This window comes from Astyanax mexicanus, chromosome 1 (genome assembly GCF_023375975.1).
Source record: "Astyanax mexicanus isolate ESR-SI-001 chromosome 1, AstMex3_surface, whole genome shotgun sequence".
NCBI lineage: Eukaryota > Metazoa > Chordata > Actinopteri > Characiformes > Acestrorhamphidae > Astyanax > Astyanax mexicanus.
This window is the reverse complement of record NC_064408.1, coordinates 111,756,622-111,779,618: the sequence shown is the minus strand read 5'-3', so window position 1 is coordinate 111,779,618 and position 22,997 is coordinate 111,756,622. Positions and strand designations below refer to the sequence as shown.

General features: G+C 41.7%; 1 protein-coding gene across 1 annotated transcript in view; it reads right to left on the bottom strand.

Annotated features, from left to right (window-relative positions):
* The window catches only part of itga8 (integrin, alpha 8), a 168,864-nt gene that overhangs the window by 128,909 nt on the left and 16,958 nt on the right, over positions 1-22,997 (bottom strand). The window contains exons 5-7 of the mRNA XM_007242178.4: positions 20,622-20,683; positions 14,489-14,534; positions 3,055-3,180 (exon numbers count right to left, since the gene is read on the bottom strand). Of these exons, the coding sequence (XP_007242240.3) occupies positions 3,055-3,180; positions 14,489-14,534; positions 20,622-20,683 (234 nt within the window). The remainder of the gene's footprint in view (positions 1-3,054; positions 3,181-14,488; positions 14,535-20,621; positions 20,684-22,997) is intronic.

Sequence of the window (22,997 nt, the reverse complement as noted above, 5' to 3'; positions counted from 1 at the left end):
ATCATTTAGTGATTTCTCACCAGGAGGTACACTACTCAAAATGTTGATTATCTGAGCAGGTATTTTGTTAAATAAACACAAACTGTAAGGCTACTGTATATTCACCCGAGAAACTTAAACACCAACAAAAAAAAACATGAAAAAAGCACAAAAGCATGAATAAGCTTAAACAATTACTTTGTGCACCATAGAATCTTTACTTATTCCCTTTCCAAATACAATATATATCGATTTTTTTGTTCAATATGGATCTTGATTTTGACCCATTCTTCCTGGTAGATGTGCTTTTTTGGTTGTTAAAGTTGGTTGGATATCATGTGTAGTTTTGCCAAAGAACCTTGATTGAATTTGGGATATCTGGATTTTGATTCTGCCATTGTGGAACATTCCTAGATTTGTTTTTCAATCATTACTGTGTGTTTGGCCGTGTGCTTGGGATCATTGTCCAGGTGAAAGTGACATTTCACCCAAGCTTTAGCTTCTTAGCAGACTGAGACAGCTGGACCTTCAGACCCAGCAGGAACGCACTAGTGACTGTAATATGTTAGATACATTTTACGCTTAAAATAAATGTCCAACATTTATTGTTTCTGTTTATTGTTTAAGAACAATGAGGTAACATATGTAAAGAGCCTACAGATTCCATTGAGTGAGATCAACCTAGTCACTGAATCGAATACAATATAATATATACTGTATATTAAATAGAAATATAAAAACGTCTATAAATATAAGTTGGCAAATAAGCTTTAGCTACTTTTTTAGCTGCCCCCAGTGAAAAAAAGCATTCCAACCACATGATGCTCCCGCCACCATGCTTCACTGTTGAGATATTGTTTGTTGAAGAATGGGCAGCATTATGTTTGTGCCATTCAGCCTGTTTCAGCACATTAGCTGGGTCACTTTGATGCTTTCTGGAAAATTCCAGACTTGCTTTGATATACAGACTTCTTTTTAGCATTGAGGTCAACAGGGTCATGGGTGCCCAAGGCTCATTGATTGGATCCATGAAGACTACACTTGTGACCTACAGGACATAGCTTGGTCTTGGTCACAGTCTTGGTGCCACATATATAACAGAACGCTTTCAGAGGTCTTGTGGAGTTCATGCCTTTATGTGTCGAAGCTGTTTTGGCAACAAGAGGGGAACAGGTGGTTTTGATGTTTTGGCTGGTTAGTATACAGCTTCTACTCTAAATACTAAAACCTATTTTTGCATGTGTGTGGTCTGGAAATGTTATCAGTACTCCCAGCTCTTCACAGAACTCACCTGAGCCTGAGCCGCAGAACAAGTGAGGGGTCCGCTCGGACCTCCAGTACGCGTGTGTGTGTGTTTGTGTACACGTGTGTAATGAACTGGGTCAAGGCCAGTTCTGTTGACCTGAAAATCTGTGTGTAAAGAAAGTCCCTGTGATACTATAAATCACAGCTTTCAGGAGCTCCACTAAACGGCTTCACGCACGACTGTTCAACAGATTCCATCCAGTGTTTTTAGGAATATGTAACTCATCGGGCTGAAGATACAAGTGTAAAAATATGTAATATGCTAAAGTACATTATAAAAATGCTAGAAACTGAACTGAAGAGGCTTCTAAATGAGTGAACAAAGCAATATGATCTGTATGTACATACACTAAAGGGTACCACTTAAAAAAAAGACTACCTAAAGGGTTTATAAATGGTTTACAAGTAGTTTATTAATGGTTACTAATTACGTTGTAACACATACGTAGAAAGTACAAATACACACTTTATCTCCCTATTAAACTGTGAACTATAAGAACTTTATTCACTCATTCACTTTACCAGCCTTAAGCTATTATTATACCATTTGCACTACTGTTTTATACGGGTTCTGTTTATACTTCTACTGTCATCCCACCTTAATCACCCCCCATCATTATTGCACTATTGTCTTCTGTCTCACGTATGTCTATTTGTGTCCTTGTTGTTTTGTACACATAGTGTCTCCCATTCTTTTATATTATATATCTTATTTTCTATACTTGCTGTATAATTTGGGAAGGAGAGTAACATAATTTAAATTCTCTGTATGTCCTGTACATATGCAGTATTGACAATAAAACTACTTGACTTGACTTGACTTTTCTCGACAGTAGAGATTTCTCATTTTTCACACTATAAATCCTTTAATTTTCCCAAAAATCCACAGTGCGCCTTATAGTCCGGTGCGTCTTATGTATGTATGAATACCAGTCAGGTTGTAAGGAGCAGTAAAACCACTCCAGTTTCCACTCCAGTTTCCAGCAGTAGTGGCATTAGCCGCTAACCGCTCTCAGAGCTAGCTCTTTGGCCATTCAGACATTCAGAGATGTCTATTGTTGGCCTGTAGCCTGCTGCTAACCCCAGCTAGCACTGCTGGAGCAGGATGAGCATAAGCCACTAGCCACTAAAACTTTTGCACAGTACTGTAGGTGGGACAAACTGATAGCTAATATCACCCTGGTTTACAGAAACACTCAGGGTTCCTCAGTGTAGAGCTGTCGCTGCCGCTAACCATTAATTAGCATTAGCTACTAATGCTAATGCTTCAGCTTTAGTGGAAATCTGAAAATCTAAGCTTTCTGTAAATAAATGAAAGCGCTTTACTCACCCAAATAAACAGTTTTAAGGGGAGAAATCTGTGTAGATTAACATTCAGTGCTCATTTAACTTTAAAAGAAAGTCTTTTTTATTACAGTTTTGTTTACTTAGCTTAGCTTTATAGGTGCTGAATTCAGAAGGAAAAAATGGCCACACCCTATGTTTCTACTACTAGTTTTACATTAAATGCGCCCTATAATCCAGTTCGTCTTATGTATGAAAACAGATCAGAAAATAGACGTTTATTGATAGTGCGCCTTATAATCCGATGCTCCTTATAGTGCAAAAAATATGGTATCTTGATTTTGAAAGAAACAAAAATTCATTGACCAGGTTCTACAATATACAGTATTTGTCTTTAATATAAAATAAGAAGAAGCAAAAAGTTGAAAGTATACAACAGATTTAACACCATGTTATTCATCATTTAATAATAATTTTCTGTCTTACCCAGGTAGCTGTCATCGTAGGCGTCTGAGGCGGCGCCGGTCTGTTTTTCTCCCTGCACTTTTCGGAGAATAGCCTTCAGAGAATATCCATTCAAAATCTCAGCTACTCCTGCAGTGATCACCTGACCTAAAACACACACACACATAAAGTGTGGGTTAATATATTATATACAGGCGAACAACTGCGCACAACTCTGATTTAATATCCAGTGGAGAATCATCAACACAAAAGACAAGCATAAAACTGAAGTATTTGTTGGTGGTCTCTGGGCGTGTGCTTATGATTCACAAACATGTGGTCTGCAGGCTACTGGTTTAAAAGTTCAGTTCTTTTTTTTGTTTGTTTTACAGCATGGTAAACTTACAGTGTCTTCAGGTCTTTACGACTGTGTGATGCACAACTGATTTTTCCTCATTTCTTTTATACCTTAATGTTGCTTATTCTATACGCCACAAAACAACTTATTTTGAAATATCTCTTAAGTTTCTGAATCAGTTTCTCAGATTTTGCTATTTATAGGCATATGTTTGAGTAAAATGAACATTGTTGTTTTATTCTATAAACTACAGACAACATTTCTCCCAAATTCCAAATAAAAATATTGCAATATAGAGCATTTATTTGCAGAAAATGAGAAATAAATGAAATAACAAAAAAGATGCAGAGCTTTCAGACCTCGAATAATGCAAAGCAAACAAGTTCATATTCATGAAGTTTTAAAGTTTTAATAGCTCAGAAATCAGTATTTGTTGGAATAACCCTGTTTGTTAATCACAGTTTTCATGCATCTTGGCATGTTCTCCTCCACCAGTTTTACACACTGCTTTTTGATAACTTTATGCCACTCCTGGTGCAAAAATTCAAGCAGTTCAGCTTGTTTTGATGGCTTGTAAGCATCTATCTTCACCTTGTTTATACTTCAGAGGTTTTCAATTTGGTAAAATCATTTTAGGTGGTCTTATTTGTTTTGCTGTGTGTGAGCATGGAGGCATTACATTATTTTAAATTACATTACATTAAATTTGGCAGACTCTTTTTTCAAAGCGACCTTCAATAATGATGTATATTTAGTAAAAGAAGACCTAGAAGTTTAAGGTAAAAAACATTTTTAGACAGGGCCTAAAGGAGGTTAAAAAGAAATAATAGGATAGAGGAGTGAAGGAGGGGAAGAAGGAAATGAGGTTAGAAGTAGTTAGTTTGTTAGAGGTGTTAGGAGAGTAAGTGCTCTTTGAAGAGCTCTGTCTTCAGGAGTTTCTTAAAGATAGCGAGAGATTCTCCTGATCTGGAAGTAGAAGGTAGTTAGTTAGAGGTGTTAGGAGAGTAAGTGCTCGTTGAAGAGCTCTGTCTTCAGGATTTTATTAAAGATAGTGAGAGATTCTCCTGATCTGGTAGTAGAAGGTAGTTTGTTAGAGGTGTTAGGAGAGTAAGTGCTCTTTGAAGAGCTTTGTCTTCAGGAGTTTCTTAAAGATAGCGAGAGATTCTCCTGATCTGGTAGTAGAAGGTAGTTTGTTCCACCATTGGGGAACTCTGTATGAGAACAGTCTGGATTGCTTTGTGTGAATGTTTGTTTGGTAAATTGAGGCGACGTTCATTGGAGGAGCGCAGCGGCCGGGAGGTAGCGTAAGCCTTCAGGAGTGAGTGCAGGTAGGAAGGAGCTGTTCTGTCATCCTCTTGTAGGCGATTGTAAGAACTTTGAATTTGATGCGAGCATCAACTGGTAGCCAATGGAGCTCAATGAGCACGTCACTCTGATGAGTTAAGGAAGCAGAAATTAATCACAAATGAAACACCCAAACAGGAAACTGAACCCTTCATCTTATCGTATACCCTATGGCCTCTGAGACGGAAAGACTGAAGGAGAGGAAGAGATAGGAATGGAGAGAGAGAGAGATTGTATGTTCTTCCCACTGAAGGTTAGACAAGCTCATTATTCTCTTTTATTAGCAGAACAGCAGGCTGACCTGCACCCCCACCATTACTCTCTCAAAGTGTGTGTGTGTGTGTGTCCGCAAGCTACAGAAGAAGTCTTGTACAAACAATTCTAAGACAAACATTCATGTTTAGCTATGAGGACACACACATGTACGCACACACACACACAGCTCAGTAGTAGAGAGGGCTCTGTCAGGTTAATACTCTGCATTATGTCATATGACTATATGAGAACTATAAACATCCCTCATTCTTTTGAAGCCTCTTCGTCTTCTTTCTCTCTCTCTCTCTCTCTCTCTCTCTCTCTCTCTCTCTCTCTCTCTCTCTCTCTCTCTCTCTCTCTTTGTCTCTGTCTCTCCCCTTGTCCCAAACACCTCTCCTTAAAAAATGAAGATGGAGAGATGCAGAGTTCACATGGTCAGGATGGATAGATCGTGGGAAAGGAGGGGAGGACAGAGGGGGTACGGCTTTATGACCTCTAATGCGTCTGTAACTGTCCACCAAATTAAGATAAGTGTGTGTGAGCATATGTGAGTGTGTGTGCATGCGTGCGTATACGGTCAGGTACCCTATTAGCGGTTTACTGCTCCTCTCTCTTAAAATATATCTTTCAGACTCTTTTCACCCGAAGGAAAGTTATAAAAAGTTATACACATCATTTTGAACCATGTGATTAGTTAAATCTCAATATACTGTATTACACATTACCACCCCGTTACAAATAGTCTAACTCAGGGGTGTCCAAACTTTTTTTGTTGGGGGCCAGAAGGAGAAATATATTTGAAGTCACGGGCCAAAGACTCTGTAATAAAACAAATAATGAAATATACCACTTTAAATAATACATTTTTCTGATTATTTTTATGTACACACCATTTCACTTGACTTACTATCTTTATCTTTGACAGTGTTGTGTAAACTAAGATTTTTCAAATTGATGTTTCATTTCATGATGTCTCTTAATATTAAACTCCTTAATTACGACAACTTTTAGACTCTTTGGCCCGTTTTTCTGTGCTACAACTGAACACTCTCTCTGTTTTTAGACTCTTTGGCCCGTTTTTCTGTGCTACAACTGCGCACCCTCTCCGCTTTTAGACTCTTTGGCCCGTTTTTTTGCGCTAGAACTGGGCACCCTCTCCACGTTTAGACTCTTTGGCCCGTTTTTCTGTGCTACAACTGAGCACTCTCTCCGCTTTTGGACTCTTTGGCCCGGTTTTCAGCGCTAGAAATGCGCACCCTCTCCACGTTTAGACTCTTTGGCCCATTTTTCTGTGCTGCAACTGCGCACTCGCTCCGCTTTTGGACTCTTTGGCCCAGTTTTCTGCGCTAGAACTGCGCACCCTCTTCACTTTTAGACCCTTTGGCCCATTTTTCTGTGCTACAACTGCACACTCTCTCCGCTTTTAGACTATTTGGCCCTGTTTTCTGCGCTAGAACTGCACACTCTCTCTGCTTTTAGACTCTTTGGCCCGGTTTTCTGCGCTAGAACTGCACACTCTCTCCGCTTTTAGACTCTTTGGCCCATTTCTGACACCTAGCGTTCAAACTTTGACTCTCATATTATAAAAAACCTGCTTAACAGCGGGCCAACTTTCATTCTATTTCTATAGCTTGCAGGCGGCTCCAAAAAAGGAAACGGGCTGCAAATGGCCGGCGGGCCGAAGTTTGGACACCCCTGGTCTAGCTACAATAGTATTTCTATGTTAAACTGTGGTATTAAACTGGTGAAATCTTTTTAGCCAAATCCTGTCAAACTCTCTAGAGACAATAGTAACAATTATGCAGACTCCTGTATAACATACATTTATATCTCACACAAGAAACAGTACTACACTAATACGCCAATGAGTGAAAACACAGTAATACAGAAATGCGTCTATAAGACACAGTACTATAGTTACAGTCCAACAAGATACAGTTTAACAGTAATGCTTCTATATTGTATGGTCTCCGTTTCTCTCTCACACACACACATGTACACACAGTGCCACAAGCAGAGTGGTACATGTCTCAGATTCCTGCCGTCCGGGGGGCCTGAATGCCAATAGCGAGACTGATGTGGGGGGTCTAAGTGAATGACTTCATTTACATGCATGCGTTCATACACACATGACTGCAATTACCCCACAATCAGTATTTATCATTGTGCAAACAAACACACACACACACACACATTCACTCCCGTTCACACGAGAGCATACATACAGGCAGAGATCACATTACTGTGCCTCATTTAGCTGCTCTAATGTAATTCCAGCAAATAATGCAATCTTTCGCTGCGTAGAGCAGAACCTTTAAAAGCGATCAGAATGCTTTTATATGACTGCATTCAGACATTTGCTCTCCAAAGCCTCTCTTGATTCTCTCTTCACTCAACTTTTGCCACCATATGAACTCATGCCAAGCCTCGCCTACACTAACACTGTATGTCCAGATGTTTGTGGACACCCTTTCTTATAAATTTAATATGACATATATCCAAATGCACTAACACAGATTTTCTTGCCAATGACCAACAGAATAGGATTCTCTTCAGCTGATAAATATGGATCCATTGGAACCAAGTCTTGCCATGCCAGGTTTGGGCTGTAGGGGTATAAAGTCCCCCATTATTGAGCTGTGGAACTGTGTTCTCTGGAACAATGGTGGGAATTAGGTGGGGTGTTAATCATCCAAAATCCTGACCTTACTCTGACTTTACTTCCTCATTTCTGCCACGCATTACATCAAATTCTCGCAGCAATGCTCCCATATACAGTAGATCCAGTTTTCTATGGACAGTTGAGACAGTATGCAGGAGTAAGTCTTTTTAATACCCCTGTTTTTTTTTGTGACGAACTATAAATGAGCTGATGTTCCAATACTTTTGTCCATATAGTATACACATATACCTTTCTGTCATAAGAATATCACACATTCTAGAGTAAGATCTTTAGTCTTTAGCTGGACTCTGGTTACAATAGCTGAAAGAAGACTTTGGATAAACTGCTTTCTATCATGAACAATGATAGTGTTACACCTTAGCCCATGTCTGTCTTCTGTTTCTCCCTTATTTTGTCTCTTGTGCTCCTGCCCCTCTGTTTACCTGTCATGTTTTCCAGCCATGTGCTTGTGTTGTTGTTTTTGTACCTGTCTCCACCCTAACTCCGCCCCAGCCCAGCCCTAGCTATTAGTGTTCTCACCTGTGTCTTGTCTGTAACCCCGCCCCCTCGTCATCCTAGCCCAGGTGTTTCTCACTCTCCTCATGTATTTAAGCCCGTCTGTTTGAATGTTCAGTGTCGAGTCTTTTGTATTTTGTCTTTTGTATCTTGTATCCAGTATCCTTTGTATCCAGTATCCAGTATGTATCCTTGCTACCCGTATGTTTCCTTGTCTTAGTTTCTTAGTCTGTGTTTCTTGTTTATATCATCCAAGCCTTGTTTTTGCGTTACCCGCGTTTTGTTTATTTTGATTTATCTTGTCTGTTTAATTATAATAAATATCTTTGCACTTACGTCCTCCTCCTCCTTCACACCCCTCCGACTCCCATGTAACATAAGACTCGACCCAAATATGGACGTAGCGAAGAGGAATGCCACGAGGAAGGCGGACCTGGCGTATCTCCGGTTCCTCGCGGAGCTAATTCGGGGGGATGAACCGCTCCCGGCGCCTCTCCGTGGGGTGGAGAGTGTCAGCCCAGCTCCAGCTAAGCTAGCTAGCCTGCTAACTCCACCGCGCTCTCAAGCCCGGCCGCCTTCCAGCTCTCAAGCCCGGCCGACTCCCAGCTCTCAAGCTCGGCCGGATCCCAGCTGTACAGCCCGGCTGGATTCCGGGTTTTCGACTCCTGCTCCGGAAGCAAGCTCCGGTCCGGTGTTTTCAGCCACGCCCACTGCTGAGTCTGCGGCTCCTGTCCGGATCTTGGCGGCAGCCGCACTCTCAGCTCCCGCTGAAGCGGCTTCTTCGCCAGCAGGACCCACCGCCTCTGAATCAGCGCTGCCTGCGGCTCCGGCCGCCTTTGACTCTGTGCCCGCGGCCCCGGCCGCCTCTGACCCAGTTCCCGCGGCCCCGGCCGCCTCTGACCCAGTTCCCGCGACCCCGGCCGCCTCTGACCCAGTTCCCGCGGCCCCGGCCGCCTCTGACCCAGTTCCCGCGGCCCCGGCCGCCTCTGACTCTGTGCCCGCTGTTACCCCAGTTCATGTGCATGGGGGTCCAGCCTCTGCTCCTGTACCTACTCCCAGGTCACGAGCTCCTAGACCCGCCGCGCCTGCTCAAGCTGCACCCGCCGCGCCTGCTCAAGCTGCACCCGCCGCGCCTGCTCAAGCTGCACCCGCCGCGCCTGCTCAAGCTGCACCCGCCGCGCCTGCTCAAGCTGCACCCGCCGCGCCTGCTCAAGCTGCACCCGCCGCGCCTGCTCAAGCTGCACCCGCCGCGCCTGCTCAAGCTGCACCCGCCGCGCCTGCTCAAGCTGCACCCGCCGCGCCTGCTCAAGCACCAGCAGCACCCGCCGCTCCAGCCTCAGCTCCAGCCCAAGCACCAGCAGCACCCGCTGCTCCAGCCTCAGCTCCAGCTCAAGCACCCGCAGCACCCGCTGCTCCAGCCTCAGCTCCAGCTCAAGCACCTGCAGCACCCGCTGCTCCAGCCTCAGCTCCAGCTCAAGCACCAGCAGCATCCGCTGCTCCAGCCTCAGCTCCAGCTCAAGCACCAGCAGCTTCCGCTGCTCCAGCCTCAGCTCCAGCTCCAGCACCTGCTGCCACAGCTCCAGCTCCAGCACCTGCTGCCACAGCTCCAGCTCCAGCACCTGCTGCCACAGCTCCAGCTCCAGCACCTGCTGCCACAGCTCCAGCTCCAGCACCTGCTGCCACAGCTCCAGCTCCAGCACCTGCTGCCACAGCTCCAGCTCCAGCACCTGCTGCCACAGCTCCAGCTCCAGCACCTGCTGCCACAGCTCCAGCTCCAGCACCTGCTGCCACAGCTCCAGCTCCAGCACCTGCTGCCACAGCTCCAGCTCCAGCACCTGCTGCCACAGCTCCAGCTCCAGCACCTGCTGCCACAGCTCCAGCTCCAGCACCTCCGGCCTCAGCCTCAGCTCCTGCAGCTCCCGCTGCTCCAGCCTCAGCTCCAGCACCAGCAGTGCCTGCCGCCCACGTGGTACCCACTGCTCCAGACCCTGTGCCCGCGGCTCCGGCCGCCTTTGACCCTGTGCCCGCGGCTCCGGCCGCCTCTGACCCTGTGCCCGCGGCTCCGGCCGCCTCTGACCCTGTGCCCGCGGCTCCGGCCGCCTCTGACCCTGTGCCCGCGGCTCCGGCCGCCTCTGACCCTGTGCCCGCGGCTCCGGCCGTCTCTGACCCTGTGCCCGCGGCTCCGGCCGCCTCTGACCCTGTGCCCACTCCCAGAACTTTGTATACCCCCAGGCCTGCCCCAAGGCCCCCTGTCTTTGCCCCCAGAACTGTGCCCAGGCTGGCTCCTTGGACTTCCGTACAGACTTTCGCCAGTCCTGGGCATCCACCAATGTTTGTTCCCGTGTCTCTCCCTGTCCTGGTCCCGGTGTCTGTGTTTGTTCCCATTCCTGTCCCCGGTGGTTTTCCTGTTCCCGTCCCTGTCACTGTGTTTGTGTCCGTCCCTGTCCATGTAATTGTCCCAGTTTCCCTGCCCAGTCTTATCCAGTCCCAGTTCCCGGCCACTGTCCAGTCTGTGTTTCAACCCCCTGTCCAGTCTCCATTCCTGTCTAGTGTCCAACCCTCTGTCCCGTCTAAGCCCCCTGTACAGTCTTTTGTCAAGTCCTTGTCCCCTGTCCAGTCTCAGTCCCCAGTCCAGTCGTTTGTTCAGTCTGAGCCCCCTGTCCAGTCCCAGTCTCCGTTCCCTGTCCAGTCTCCGTCTCCTGTTCTGTCCCCTGTCCAGTCTCAGTCCCCTGTTAGGTCGTTTGTTCAGTCTGAGCCCCCTGTCAAGTCCCAGTCTCCGTTCCCTGTCCAGTCTCCGTCTCCTGTTCTGTCCCCTGTCCAGTCTCAGTCCCCTGTTAGGTCGTTTGTTCAGTCTCTGCCCCCTGTCCAGTCTTTCGTCCAGTCCCTGTGCCCTCTCTCTCGGCGCCTCTGGTAGTGGCGCCGTTGAGGGGGGGTAATGTTACACCTTAGCCCATGTCTGTCTTCTGTTTCTCCCTTATTTTGTCTCTTGTGCTCCTGCCCCTCTGTTTACCTGTCATGTTTTCCAGCCATGTGCTTGTGTTGTTGTTTTTGTACCTGTCTCCACCCTAACTCCGCCCCAGCCCAGCCCTAGCTATTAGTGTTCTCACCTGTGTCTTGTCTGTAACCCCGCCCCCTCGTCATCCTAGCCCAGGTGTTTCTCACTCTCCTCATGTATTTAAGCCCGTCTGTTTGAATGTTCAGTGTCGAGTCTTTTGTATTTTGTCTTTTGTATCTTGTATCCAGTATCCTTTGTATCCAGTATCCAGTATGTATCCTTGCTACCCGTATGTTTCCTTGTCTTAGTTTCTTAGTCTGTGTTTCTTGTTTATATCATCCAAGCCTTGTTTTTGCGTTACCCGCGTTTTGTTTATTTTGATTTATCTTGTCTGTTTAATTATAATAAATATCTTTGCACTTACGTCCTCCTCCTCCTTCACACCCCTCCGACTCCCATGTAACAGATAGTCACCCACTTCACACCACCATCATGAAGCAGAGGAGTGTGTTCAGTGGCAGACTGCTGTCACAGAGCTGCACAACAGACAGACTCAGAAAATCCTTCGTTCCGAGAGCCATCAGACTCTTTAACTCCTCCCATCGGGGACGGGATGCTGCTGCTGACTGAGTTTAATCCAGTCACACCACATGGACATTATTCAACCTCTTAGTTCTTAATTATTTACACTAACACTTCCCCAACCTCACTTACATTCAAGTATGCTTTACTCATAATTGGGTATTCACATTTTCAAATTCTCTTTTTAGAACTATATTTGTTACAGATACATATTTATATTATATTTCTCTGTCACATCAGCCACTTTCATAATCAATGTCAGTGCACACTGCACTTTGCTCTGTTAATTATTTAATTATTTAATGAACATTAGCAACATCTACTGCACTGCTCCATTTCCAGATATTTCTTTACCTTGTATAGTAAGTTTTTTTATAGCCTTATATATTTTCTATTCTTCTTTGATTTAATTTATGTTTGAATATGTTTCTTATTGTATCTTATCTATCTATCATCTAAAAATATATTTAATGTAAAAGCTTTCTGTGATGATCGGTAAGTTTCTTTAGAACAAGGTATTTCACACCAAGCCCCTTTAAAATTAATCATTTACATCATAATCAGTAAATTATTCTCACATAACAAAACTATCACTGGAATTCCTGTTAAAACTACCTTGATAGCTAGTTAACCTGACGGCTGTTTGGACAGCTGTGAATGTGTGCATTTGTTATGCCTTGTTAACTTTCTGTTATCACAGCATACACAGCCTAGTTATTAATTTTCTCCTCTCTAGACACCTTCTAATTTAGCACAGAGGGGAGTTTCCTTTGGGACCTAAACGATGTATTACACAGGAGGAGAAAATAAGAAGTGGTCCTGAGTGAATTGCTGGGTGTGCTGAGACTGGGCATGGCTTGTATGAATCGGATGTGATGCACAAACGTAACATTCTGAGCATTGCGAAAGAATATTGTAGACTAGCTGCTTTTTAATGTCTAGCTGCTAGTATCTTTTGTTTGACCAGTAATTGACCAGTAACTATTTAAATTTATGTAGAGCAAAATTAACCACAAATCGAATATGCTGCATTCTCAAAATCTGTTTATCCATTAAACAAATGTTCAAATTGGGGTTCAGGTGAACTGTTCATTTTAGCATACTTTACCCTCTAAATACCAAAGAATTGGGTTTAGTTTAACCATAGCTGCACTAAAAACACACAAAAAGGTGGTGCTGCATTAAACTGATTGATCTAGAAGCAAGACTACATCATCCATTAAACCCTTCTTTATCCCATAAAAATGTGTCTGAATTAGCTAACTGAGAGACAGCTAACAGAATAAGTTTTAGTTACTGTTTTGTTGGATTTTTTGAGTGGATTAAACTACACAATGTGAGCCAAAAATGAATAATTAATAATACCTTAATAATACCTAAAATCATTTAAATTAACTGAAAGCTGTGTTAGATTGTGGTGTTCTGATGCTCTTTGCTACCTTTTGCTACCTTTTTTGCTTCCTTTTTCTGTGCCGTTAAATAGCAACAGAGTATATTTATAAGGAATAAATCTACACTGATGGGTGTGGTGGTCTGGAAGTGAGGTGTGTTCAGATACATTTCTGGCGTGTTTCTATTTTGGTGGTGGAAAACACAGGTCCACGCGCCACTGACTGAAATAAACCCAGACAACACTCAATCGTCACATACCTATGCAGGTGTGCCATGCACACGTACTCCCCTGCCCATGTACACACATACACACAAACATGAATGGCTGCAGCATGTAAATCCACCTTTTACATTAACAATAAACAAAATAAAGAATGAAATAACATTGCTGTTGCCTTAAATTACCTGCTGGCGCACCTTCACAGCGTGAACGTGAAGGTCGGTATCCTCATTTAAGACAAACACAAAGCGACGTGCTGTTATGATATCAACGCGCCAAAGTCAGAGCACACCTGGCTAAAACTATAGGTGTTAAAATGCCCTAGTTGGTTTAGTTAACACAAGAAGCATTTAAGCCAACCAGTGCTAGATCACACAGACTTTACACACTGGGAATAAGCAGTGCAATGCTAATTGTTGTCATGATTAGACAACATACACATTGCTTGTCTAAACATACTGTGAACATTGTCAGTACACTGTCCACCTGCATGCTTCATTACAAACAGTGGCCATCTGTCCTTTTATTCCAGGTTAATGTACTTCCTTGTGGACTGAGTAGGAAGACTAATAGCTCTGGACAAAGCATGGAAAACGCAGGTATCGTGCATTAGCTGCCTGTCATTAGCACACAAGTCCTCTGATTACCCACTGGCCTCTGAGCCAAACAGTAAAGCAACTGACCATAAAAAGGAACTTATTTTACCCCCCCCCCCCCCCCCAAACACACACACACACCATCCTGTTGTTCCCTTTAGCCAATTGTAATCATCATTCAAGCATCCACTGTAAATGAACTGGGACGGAGTGCATTGGTGGGGATTAAGACCTGGCTCTGGATTGGTAGAGCAGCAGCAGTGCTGAATCCGGGATGGTACGGAGGTTAACTTGGACTACTGTTCTAAAGAGGCTCGCGGGAAGGTGACGCATCATCTCCCTCGCTCTCTCTCTCTCTCTCGCTCGTTAAGTATCTTTCCAGGTGTTTTATTTGAAAGTTACAGGTGGAGGAGAAGGGGGTGGGGGGTTTTCTATTCTCTTGGCTAAGCTGTGAAGTGTAGGTCCTGGGAGAAGAGATCATATAACCTGGCCTTTGTTCAAGGCTGATTGCTGATTGTGCTCTGAGGATGAAGAATAGGGAAGAAAAGGGTGTTACCTTGCCAGTAAAAGCTCCCTGGTCCTCCTAATACTAACGTCCCATCCTGAAAAAGTGAAAGAAGACAAGGAGAGATTTATTTAGTGTTAGAAGGAAATGCATTTAAAGTGAATATCAGAAAGCCACAATGTTAAATACATACATACACAAATCTGGTACAAGTTCAAGTGCACTACATTGGAGGTTCAATGTAGTACTTACAAGGCCACTATTGATGCTACAACACCAGGAGGGTGAAGACTACCACACGCCTCCTCCAATACATGTGAAGTCAGCCATCGTTTCTTTTTGAACTGCTGCTGATGTAGTAGCGCGTTTAGAGGAAAGCGCAGCAACACGGTTCTGATACATCAGCTCACAGATGGCTTGTGCTAATCAACATCACCCTTTGGAGTGCCATCTACACACCCAGAGAGAGCAAGGCCAATTGTGCTCTCTCATGGCTCCGGCAGCCGATGGCAAGCTACATGAACAGGATTCGAACCAGCGATCACCTGATAATAGTGCCAGCGCTGAGCCCGCTGGACCACTCGGAGCCCTGTTTTCAATGATATCTACATTGATTTCTATAACAGTAACATGTGTATCTAGCTGTTTAGAGTTGGGAATATTTTGTATCAATTTTAGGGATGTCCTGAGCTAATCCAGTGAATCAGTATTGGGGCCAATCTAGGCATAGATTAATGGATGTCACCTATTTTAATCTCAATCCTATTGAGTCAGTTCCTAACCTGATTTAACCACTGCATTCAGCTCGCAATCTGTATCCACAAAGTGCCATTAACAGACATTACAGCCCAGCAGCCAGCACTGAGAAGAGTTCTCAGAAGGTAAAGGTAAATAATAAATTGGTTTAATAGCAGTCTGCATAAGGTTTTGTATCAGTGATTTCTTTAAACTGTAGTCTATTTAAAGGATGTTTTATTTTTCTTGTGGACAACTACTGTATGCACTACTGTAAGTCTATCAGGACAAAAGCATCGGCTAAATGCCATTAAAATGCCATGAATGTAAATGCAAATCAATATAAAATGAATTCTTTTTTTTTATAATTTTATTTCTAATTTGTCCCATTTTCTCCCAATTTTGCACAGCCAATTACCCAACCCACTTATTAGGACTCCCCCATCACCTGTAATGCCCTAACACACCAGGAGGGTGAAGACTAACACATGCCTCCTCTGATACATGTGATACAGCTCTTTTCAAGCTGCTGCTGATACAGCATTGCAGAGTAGCATCACAGCACGCTTAAAGGAAAGCACAGCGACTCGGTTCCGATACATCAGCTCACAGACGCCCTGTGCTGATCGACATCACATCAGTGATGTGGGGAGAGAGTTCCATCTACCCACCCGGAGGGAGCAGGTCCAATTGTGCTCCCTCTGAGCGCCGGCTGCTTGATGGCAAAGCTGCAATAGCGGGGGTTCGAACCTGTGACCTCCCGCTCTAGATAGTGGCAGCGATAAAAATTCTAATTAAATAGAAATAGAAATTCTAATTGGTTGGTTTTGGGCAACTTTGAAATTAGTTGGTAAATAACACAAATTAGCAATCAAAAAAACTTTAGAACTTTTTAAAAATCTGTATAATCATGCTACAAGAATATGTAATGTACCCTGTACACTTTTGCCATGACCCACTGAAGCTAAAAAATGCTGCTAATATGAATACGTCTGTTTTAATACAGTGATGCTCAGTGACTCCTCTGGAGTCCTACCCAAAACAAAATGCAGCTCAGTGAACAGAAATGCCTGTGGTTCTGTACGTAGGCAGGTTTTAGAGCCTCACAGAGGGTCTCAAATCTATTTTCCAACTGTGTGGGTGAAAGTTTAAGCCTGTACCCAAGTCCGTGTACACAGTCTGGCTGTGGTCAGTCTTTCCTATGGAGCTTTCTTACGAATGGTCAGATGATTTCATGTGATACTCTGAGGTCAGTGTGTGATTATTAGCTTGGGTCACGCTTCTTTTCTGCTGATCTTCAATCAAACAGTAAAAATTTTGTGCTTAGTAAAAATCCAACCCAAAATACGTCAAAACATTGTGTGTGTGTGTGTGTGTATGTGTGTCAGTGTATTACTAATGATTTAAGGCTTGTAAGTATGTGCGTGTGTGTGGGAACTGCATCCTTATTGGGTGTGAATGATGCTAACCGGGCTGTGAAGGATGGAAAGGAAGTGTCGACATTACTTATGTGCAAACCCTCAAAACCATGTGTGTGTTTGTGTGTGTGCATCTGGACCAGGTTAGTGCTGACACATGCATATTAGTGTTTTTTTTTGTTTTTTTTTCACGTATAGCATTTTTTTTGCAGTATTTAGTGATGTAAACACTGTATTTAGGAGGAAATATGGAGTCTCACAACTTTAACTGTCTGTAACAATTAAAATCTCTAATATTAAAAGTTTCAGGACACTGGGGACACACAGGCATCCCTTTTAGTTAGGCTTAAAGCTGGATATCATTTCAAAATTTTCGATACTAATATCGACATGATTCTTTGAATTCAATACCGATACCCAAATTATACTTTTTTCTAAATTGTAACCCAAAAAATACAAAAAACAATAATTATTCACACAAAATATATTTATTTAACAGACAGAAATGAGTAATGTCCTTCTCATTCTGTCACCATGAAAGGCTACCATCTTTTTGAAATCGTTTGAAAAGAAAATGAGCATGTTTGTAGCACTTTAATAAAGGAGAACTCCTTTAGGTGTAAAATGGACTTTTGGTGTAGTAAAACATGATAAAAAGTGCTTAATTTTGATTAATAGCACACCTATATTTCTTCCACAGCGTTCTGAGATACAGACATTTTAACAGTTTGTCCAAACACCCTTCAGACTGGGTGACACGGGGCATAATTTGCCCCGATAAATCGCTTTTTCCGCTGTTATCCAGCTCAAAGTAGCTCCACACCTCCTTGCTAGAATCCAGAGAGCCCTGACATTTAAAACAAGGCATTAATATCTGCACAAGATGCTTATTAAAAACCACTGTTTACATCCTATAATGCGAGCTTCAGTTCCAGGAGTAATGGCGGCGCTCGGAGCTGAAGCTCATGTTATAGGATGTAAACAGTGTTTTTAATAAGCTTCTTGTGCACTTTTTAAGTTATTAATGCCTCGTTTTAAATGTCAGGGCTCTCCGGATTCTAGCAAGAAGGTGTGGAGCTATTTTGAGCTGGATAACAGTGGAAACACAGATTTATCAGGTAAATTATGCCCCGTGTCACCCAGTCCGAAGGTTGTTTGGACAAACTGTTAAAATTTCTGGATCTGGGAACGCTGTGGGAGAACAGAGGTGTGCTATTCATCAAAGATAAGTATTTTTAATCATGTTTTACTACACCAAAAGTCCATTTTACACCTAAAGGAGTGTAAAAAAGCTTTGATGCATATTTTATGCAAAGTATCAAAAATAAGCACAGATTTGTTTTTTTACATCTTTTATGTCACAGGGGTAGCCAAATCAGTTTTGGTAATTCCTAGTTAGGATATTGTCACTTTAAAAGGGCTTTACGTAGACGTACATCAAAGGTTTAACTTGTTGCCAGTGATCATTAACACAGAAACATTTACTAATCTATCAAAACCAGACCTTTTTTAGCAGTAAAAATAAGTCTGCAGAATATGTAAATAATAGAAATAGACACTGATGTTTAATGCAATTTAGAAAAATCCCACCTGGACGCATTTTCTGAATCTCAGAATGGGGATTTTCAGGAGATGGAGGACATATGGTCATTCTTACTGAATAAATGCATTTTGCTGCACTTTTATACTGGCATGTACAAAGTAGCAGGATAATACATGCAGGGTGGAAACAATGACATTATGCTGCATTCAAAACACTATAAACTTTAAAATGACACATTTTTTAGAGAGTATATCGATAGTGTATAGAGTGTTCTCACTGTGTATATTTTAAACTAAATATCTGAGTGATTTTACTGCAGCTTTCAATAATAACTGACTGACAAACTAAAACAAACAAAGACTTTCTTAGAATACAACAATTGTTACAAAAGTCAGCTAAAATGTGTAGGCTAAAGAAAAATGATGTTTGTATTGGCCAGTACTGTATCTAAGGTTTTCTCTGGACTGTATCCACATTAGCTGAGGATATGTTCTGAGTGGACAGCTAAGCACTTCTGTACATTGCTAGAGTTTCTGCTAAATGCTATTAATGTAAATGTAATGTATAAATGGATTCTAATGGGCTAATCCTTTGATTCACTCAGGATTCATCTTGTGAAACTTTCAAATAATTAGTGAGAAAGTAGAAAAAACAATGAAACTTTAAGATCACAGCGGTCAGTCTGAGTCAGACTTAAGAAGTGTTCTGAAAGTGCAATTATAAAACTCTGCAGAGTACATTCAATTTAAAATGACTGATACATGAATTAGAGATGTATGTAGGGCTCCACAGGGCTCACAGAGAGTCATCTTCTCTTTGGTAAACAAACTACAGTATTTTTTGCACTATAATACACCTAAAATCCTTTAATTTCCCCAAAAATCGTCAGTGTGCCGCATAATCTGTTGCACCTATTCAATGAATTTTACCAGTCAGGCACTACAGAGCAGTAAAGCACCACAGGAGTATACAGGAGTTTCAGATAGACTCTGGGCTGGATCAGCATTAGCATTAGCCGCTAACCTCGAAAATTTCTAGCTCTTTTGCTGTTCAGAGGTGATTATTATTGAACTGTAGCCTGCTGCTAACCCCAGCTAGCTAAACAGTGCTAAAAGCTAGCTCTGTCAGCGTTCAGAGGTGAGTATATCGGACTGTAGCCTGCTGCTAACCCCGGCTAGCTAAACAGTGCTAAAAGCTAGCACTTTCACTATTCAGAGGTGAGTATATCAGGCGTTTACTGAGATAAAATCCTGGCTTACAGGAGCACTTAGGATTCCTCAGCATAGCGCTTTTTGGGCAGCATTTACTGTTAGCCGCTAATGCTGCTGCATCCCAGCAAATCTGAAATTCTAAGCTTACTTTAAATAAACAGAAGTGCTTTACTCACCCAAATAAACATTTTTTAGGAGAGAAATATCTGTAGATTAATATCCAGCACTCATTTGAGACTTACAGAATAAAGAATTACAGTTTTGTTTACTTAGCTTAGCTTTACTTTACTTAAGTTACCTCACTACCACCCAGCGGCGAGACCTGCTGAATCAGAAGGAAAATATGGTGACACCCATGTTCCTTACTAGTGACGCATAAAAGCGCTTTAAATTCTGGCACACCATATGTAATTAGAGCAGAAATAAGATGTTAAATAATAGTGCACCTTATAATACAGTGTGCCTTATAGTGTGAAAAATAAGGTAATGCTATAGCTAAGTTAGCTAGCAAGCTACCTAAGCTAATGTTACTTTTCTAGCCCTGTACAGCTTGTATCTTTCAGCTGGAAAACAGCCAGTGCCTGAAGAGGTAGTAAACTGGGGAAACTTTTACTGAGTGTGATAAATGATGCTGAACTTTTTATTTATCTTTATTTAATTAATGTTAGTAGAGTGTAAAATTAAAAATGTACTTAACACCACATCTTGCTTGCAATATACATTTAATTTACATTTAATATATAATGAATTAATTGGAATCATGGTGATTAATACAAAATAGTTGTGTGTTTCCTAAAGAAATATTATTTAATTAAACCGTTATGATAACAGATATTTACAACCCCAGTGACTGGGACAACAGGGTTAGGCTGAGGCCACAAAGGAAGACAGTCGTTCTGAGTGGGTGTGAGAAAAGAGGGTTATCTAAAGGACAAAGAGACATTGGGAGGGAGAGAGAGTGAAAGAGAGAGAGAAAGAGAGAGAGAGAGAGAGAGAGCTTACAGAGATGCTTCCTCTGTTTCATTGAGAGAGAGGTCAGAGATCAGACATATCCATCTGCAGATGCACACTCCTCTCGTCTCTCTCTTTCTTTCTATTATCTGCATGTCTCTCCCTCTCTTTCCCCTCATAACCCTACTTTCACCTCCTTCAGAGTCTGTGTTTGTATTATTCTCACAGATAGGTAGAGAAAATTAGAATGGAAGGCAGGACACACAGAACAGATATGAATACATACAGTATGTACACACAGATAATGATGATGTGAGAGTGATTACCTTGGTAAAGTCCACGCTGAAGCCGGCCTGACAGAAGCCCTGTCCCTCAGGGTCTGGATTATCTGCACAGAAAAAAAAAACAGCAGCATTTAACATTTATTCACAATATGAATTCAATGATTATATCATTCAGTGCATTAAGATAACGAAAAAAAAAAAACATCACCTCTGCTGTTTACATTAATCATGTAGAAAGTAGAGGTTATATTTTTGCTATAACAATAATTTTGACAATATGACAAAACATTGACTTTTTAAAATGAATTTCAAGTATATACGACTGCAACAAAAATTAATTTTAAATGTTTATTTTGTAACAAATCTAAAAATCTTTGACTCAACATTATAAAAAATAATAATGTAAGAAAAAAAATAAAACAAAAATAAAGTAATTAAGCTAAAATGTGTAGCATATTTAGTGCATGTGAACTGCAAACAAACTATTAAAAGTAAATATAGTTCTTTCAAGAATATCCCAATTTAATGATATGGAGTATTTTTTTATAGTTTTGTTACAGAATTTTCGTGTATGATACAGAATTTTCGTGTATGATACGAAACCAAAGCGTGCATGTTCTCCTCGTCATATATATTACATTTCATTTAATGATCTGAAACAGTTTAGAGTGGCGAATAAAGGAAACAGAGGAAGTCAGTCACCTTTAGAACAGTGGTGTTAATAGAGCATGTGAATCATAAAATAGATACTAAATACAGACAATGATTTTGCATTTGCATTTAACTTTGTTAGAAGCAATTTTTGCTTTTGTTATATAAAAAAGCCACTGTCTGCTTGACTGGAACGCCAACTGATAACTGACTTTTGGGGTATCAAATAAATTAGCATTAGTGCATTTCTGTTTCCCCATAAATTTCCCCAGTTTAACTGTAAATACTACTACACTGTAAACCTGGATAAGTTGAATTTACTTACAAAAATGTGAGAAAACCGGTTGCCTCAAAAAGTTAAGTAATGGGTAAGAGAAAACTTAAGTTAGTATAACTTAGAACATCAAGTTATTACGACTTAAGGGGAAGTTGATTTAACTTTTTTTAGTTTTGTTACACTGTACAAGCGGATAAGTTGAGTTTACTTAACTTTTTTAAGGCAGCCGGTTCGCTCAAATTTTTAAGTTAAATTTACTTTTTAAAAATTGGAGGAAACCAGTTGCCTTAAAAAAGTTAAGTGATGGGGAATGAAAATTTGAGTTAGCATAACTTAGAACATCAAGTTATTACAACTAAAGGGGAGCTTGATTTATTTCTAAGGTAGGCCAGGGGGAATCACTACACACTGATGGTGAGTGTTAGTCAGAAACTGTTGGACACACCCAGTATGCAAATAGATTTGTGACAGAAGCCAATGAAATTGAAGCTGTTAATGGCAACAGACTAAACTCAGTTATTATAAGTTGGTTTAACTCAATGATCTCAGTTTGAATAGTACAGTATATGTGCTCACAAATGTTCAACTAACTCAAAATAGTTGAGTATTGTTTAGAAATATCCAATTTTATGTAAAACAGATTTAAATCATTTGAGTTCAAACAACGTATGGGTTACTGTGTGCTGAATGCAGGTCTATGCCTACAAATGTGTGAGTGTGTGTGTGTGTGCCACCACTACTGCTACCCAGGAAAGCTCCACTGCTGATCTCATTATGATATCACAGTAAATATCTCCACATTTCTCATATCTGAACAGATCCATCAAACACAGAAGCCAGGCAGGAAATTGCATCAGCGTAAACATCAGCCCCCTCCTTTGATGGTTGTTTACAGCAGGGCAGACGATTGGCCAGTAGTGCAGTGTGTGACTGAGTCAGTGTGTTTGGTGTGTGGCGTGGTTTGGGCAGACTGAATGAGCTGTATGTATGGACAGCACTCAGGCTGGCAGCAGGAACTGCGCTCTAATGCCACTGCTACTGTCTGCAGGACAGGAAGGGGTGAATGGGGTGAGGCGGGGGTTAACCTCTGCAGAGGGTGGAGGGGTTTTCAGTTTGGAGTTTCAGAAGGTAGCAGTGGGTGGTGGATTGTTTGTACGTTAGTGGGGGAGAAAGAGCTAACAGAAAAAAAAACTGTGTTTATGAGGATACTGAACAGGCACTGCCATTACAGTACTGTGTGTAAAAGTGTAGAGTGTGTGTGTGTGTGTTTATGCGTGGTAGTGTAATATCAGAGGTGGAAAATGTACTTTTGCTTTGCTAAAATTCTACTCAAGTAAAAGTAAAAGTACCCATCTAAAAATCTACTTGAGTAAAAGTAAAAAAGTACTTAATTTAAAATGTAATTTGAGTAAAAGTTACATAGTTACTTTTAATTATTTGATGTAAAAAAAAATAATTAATGGATTTTAAATGAAAAAACACAGAGAAGC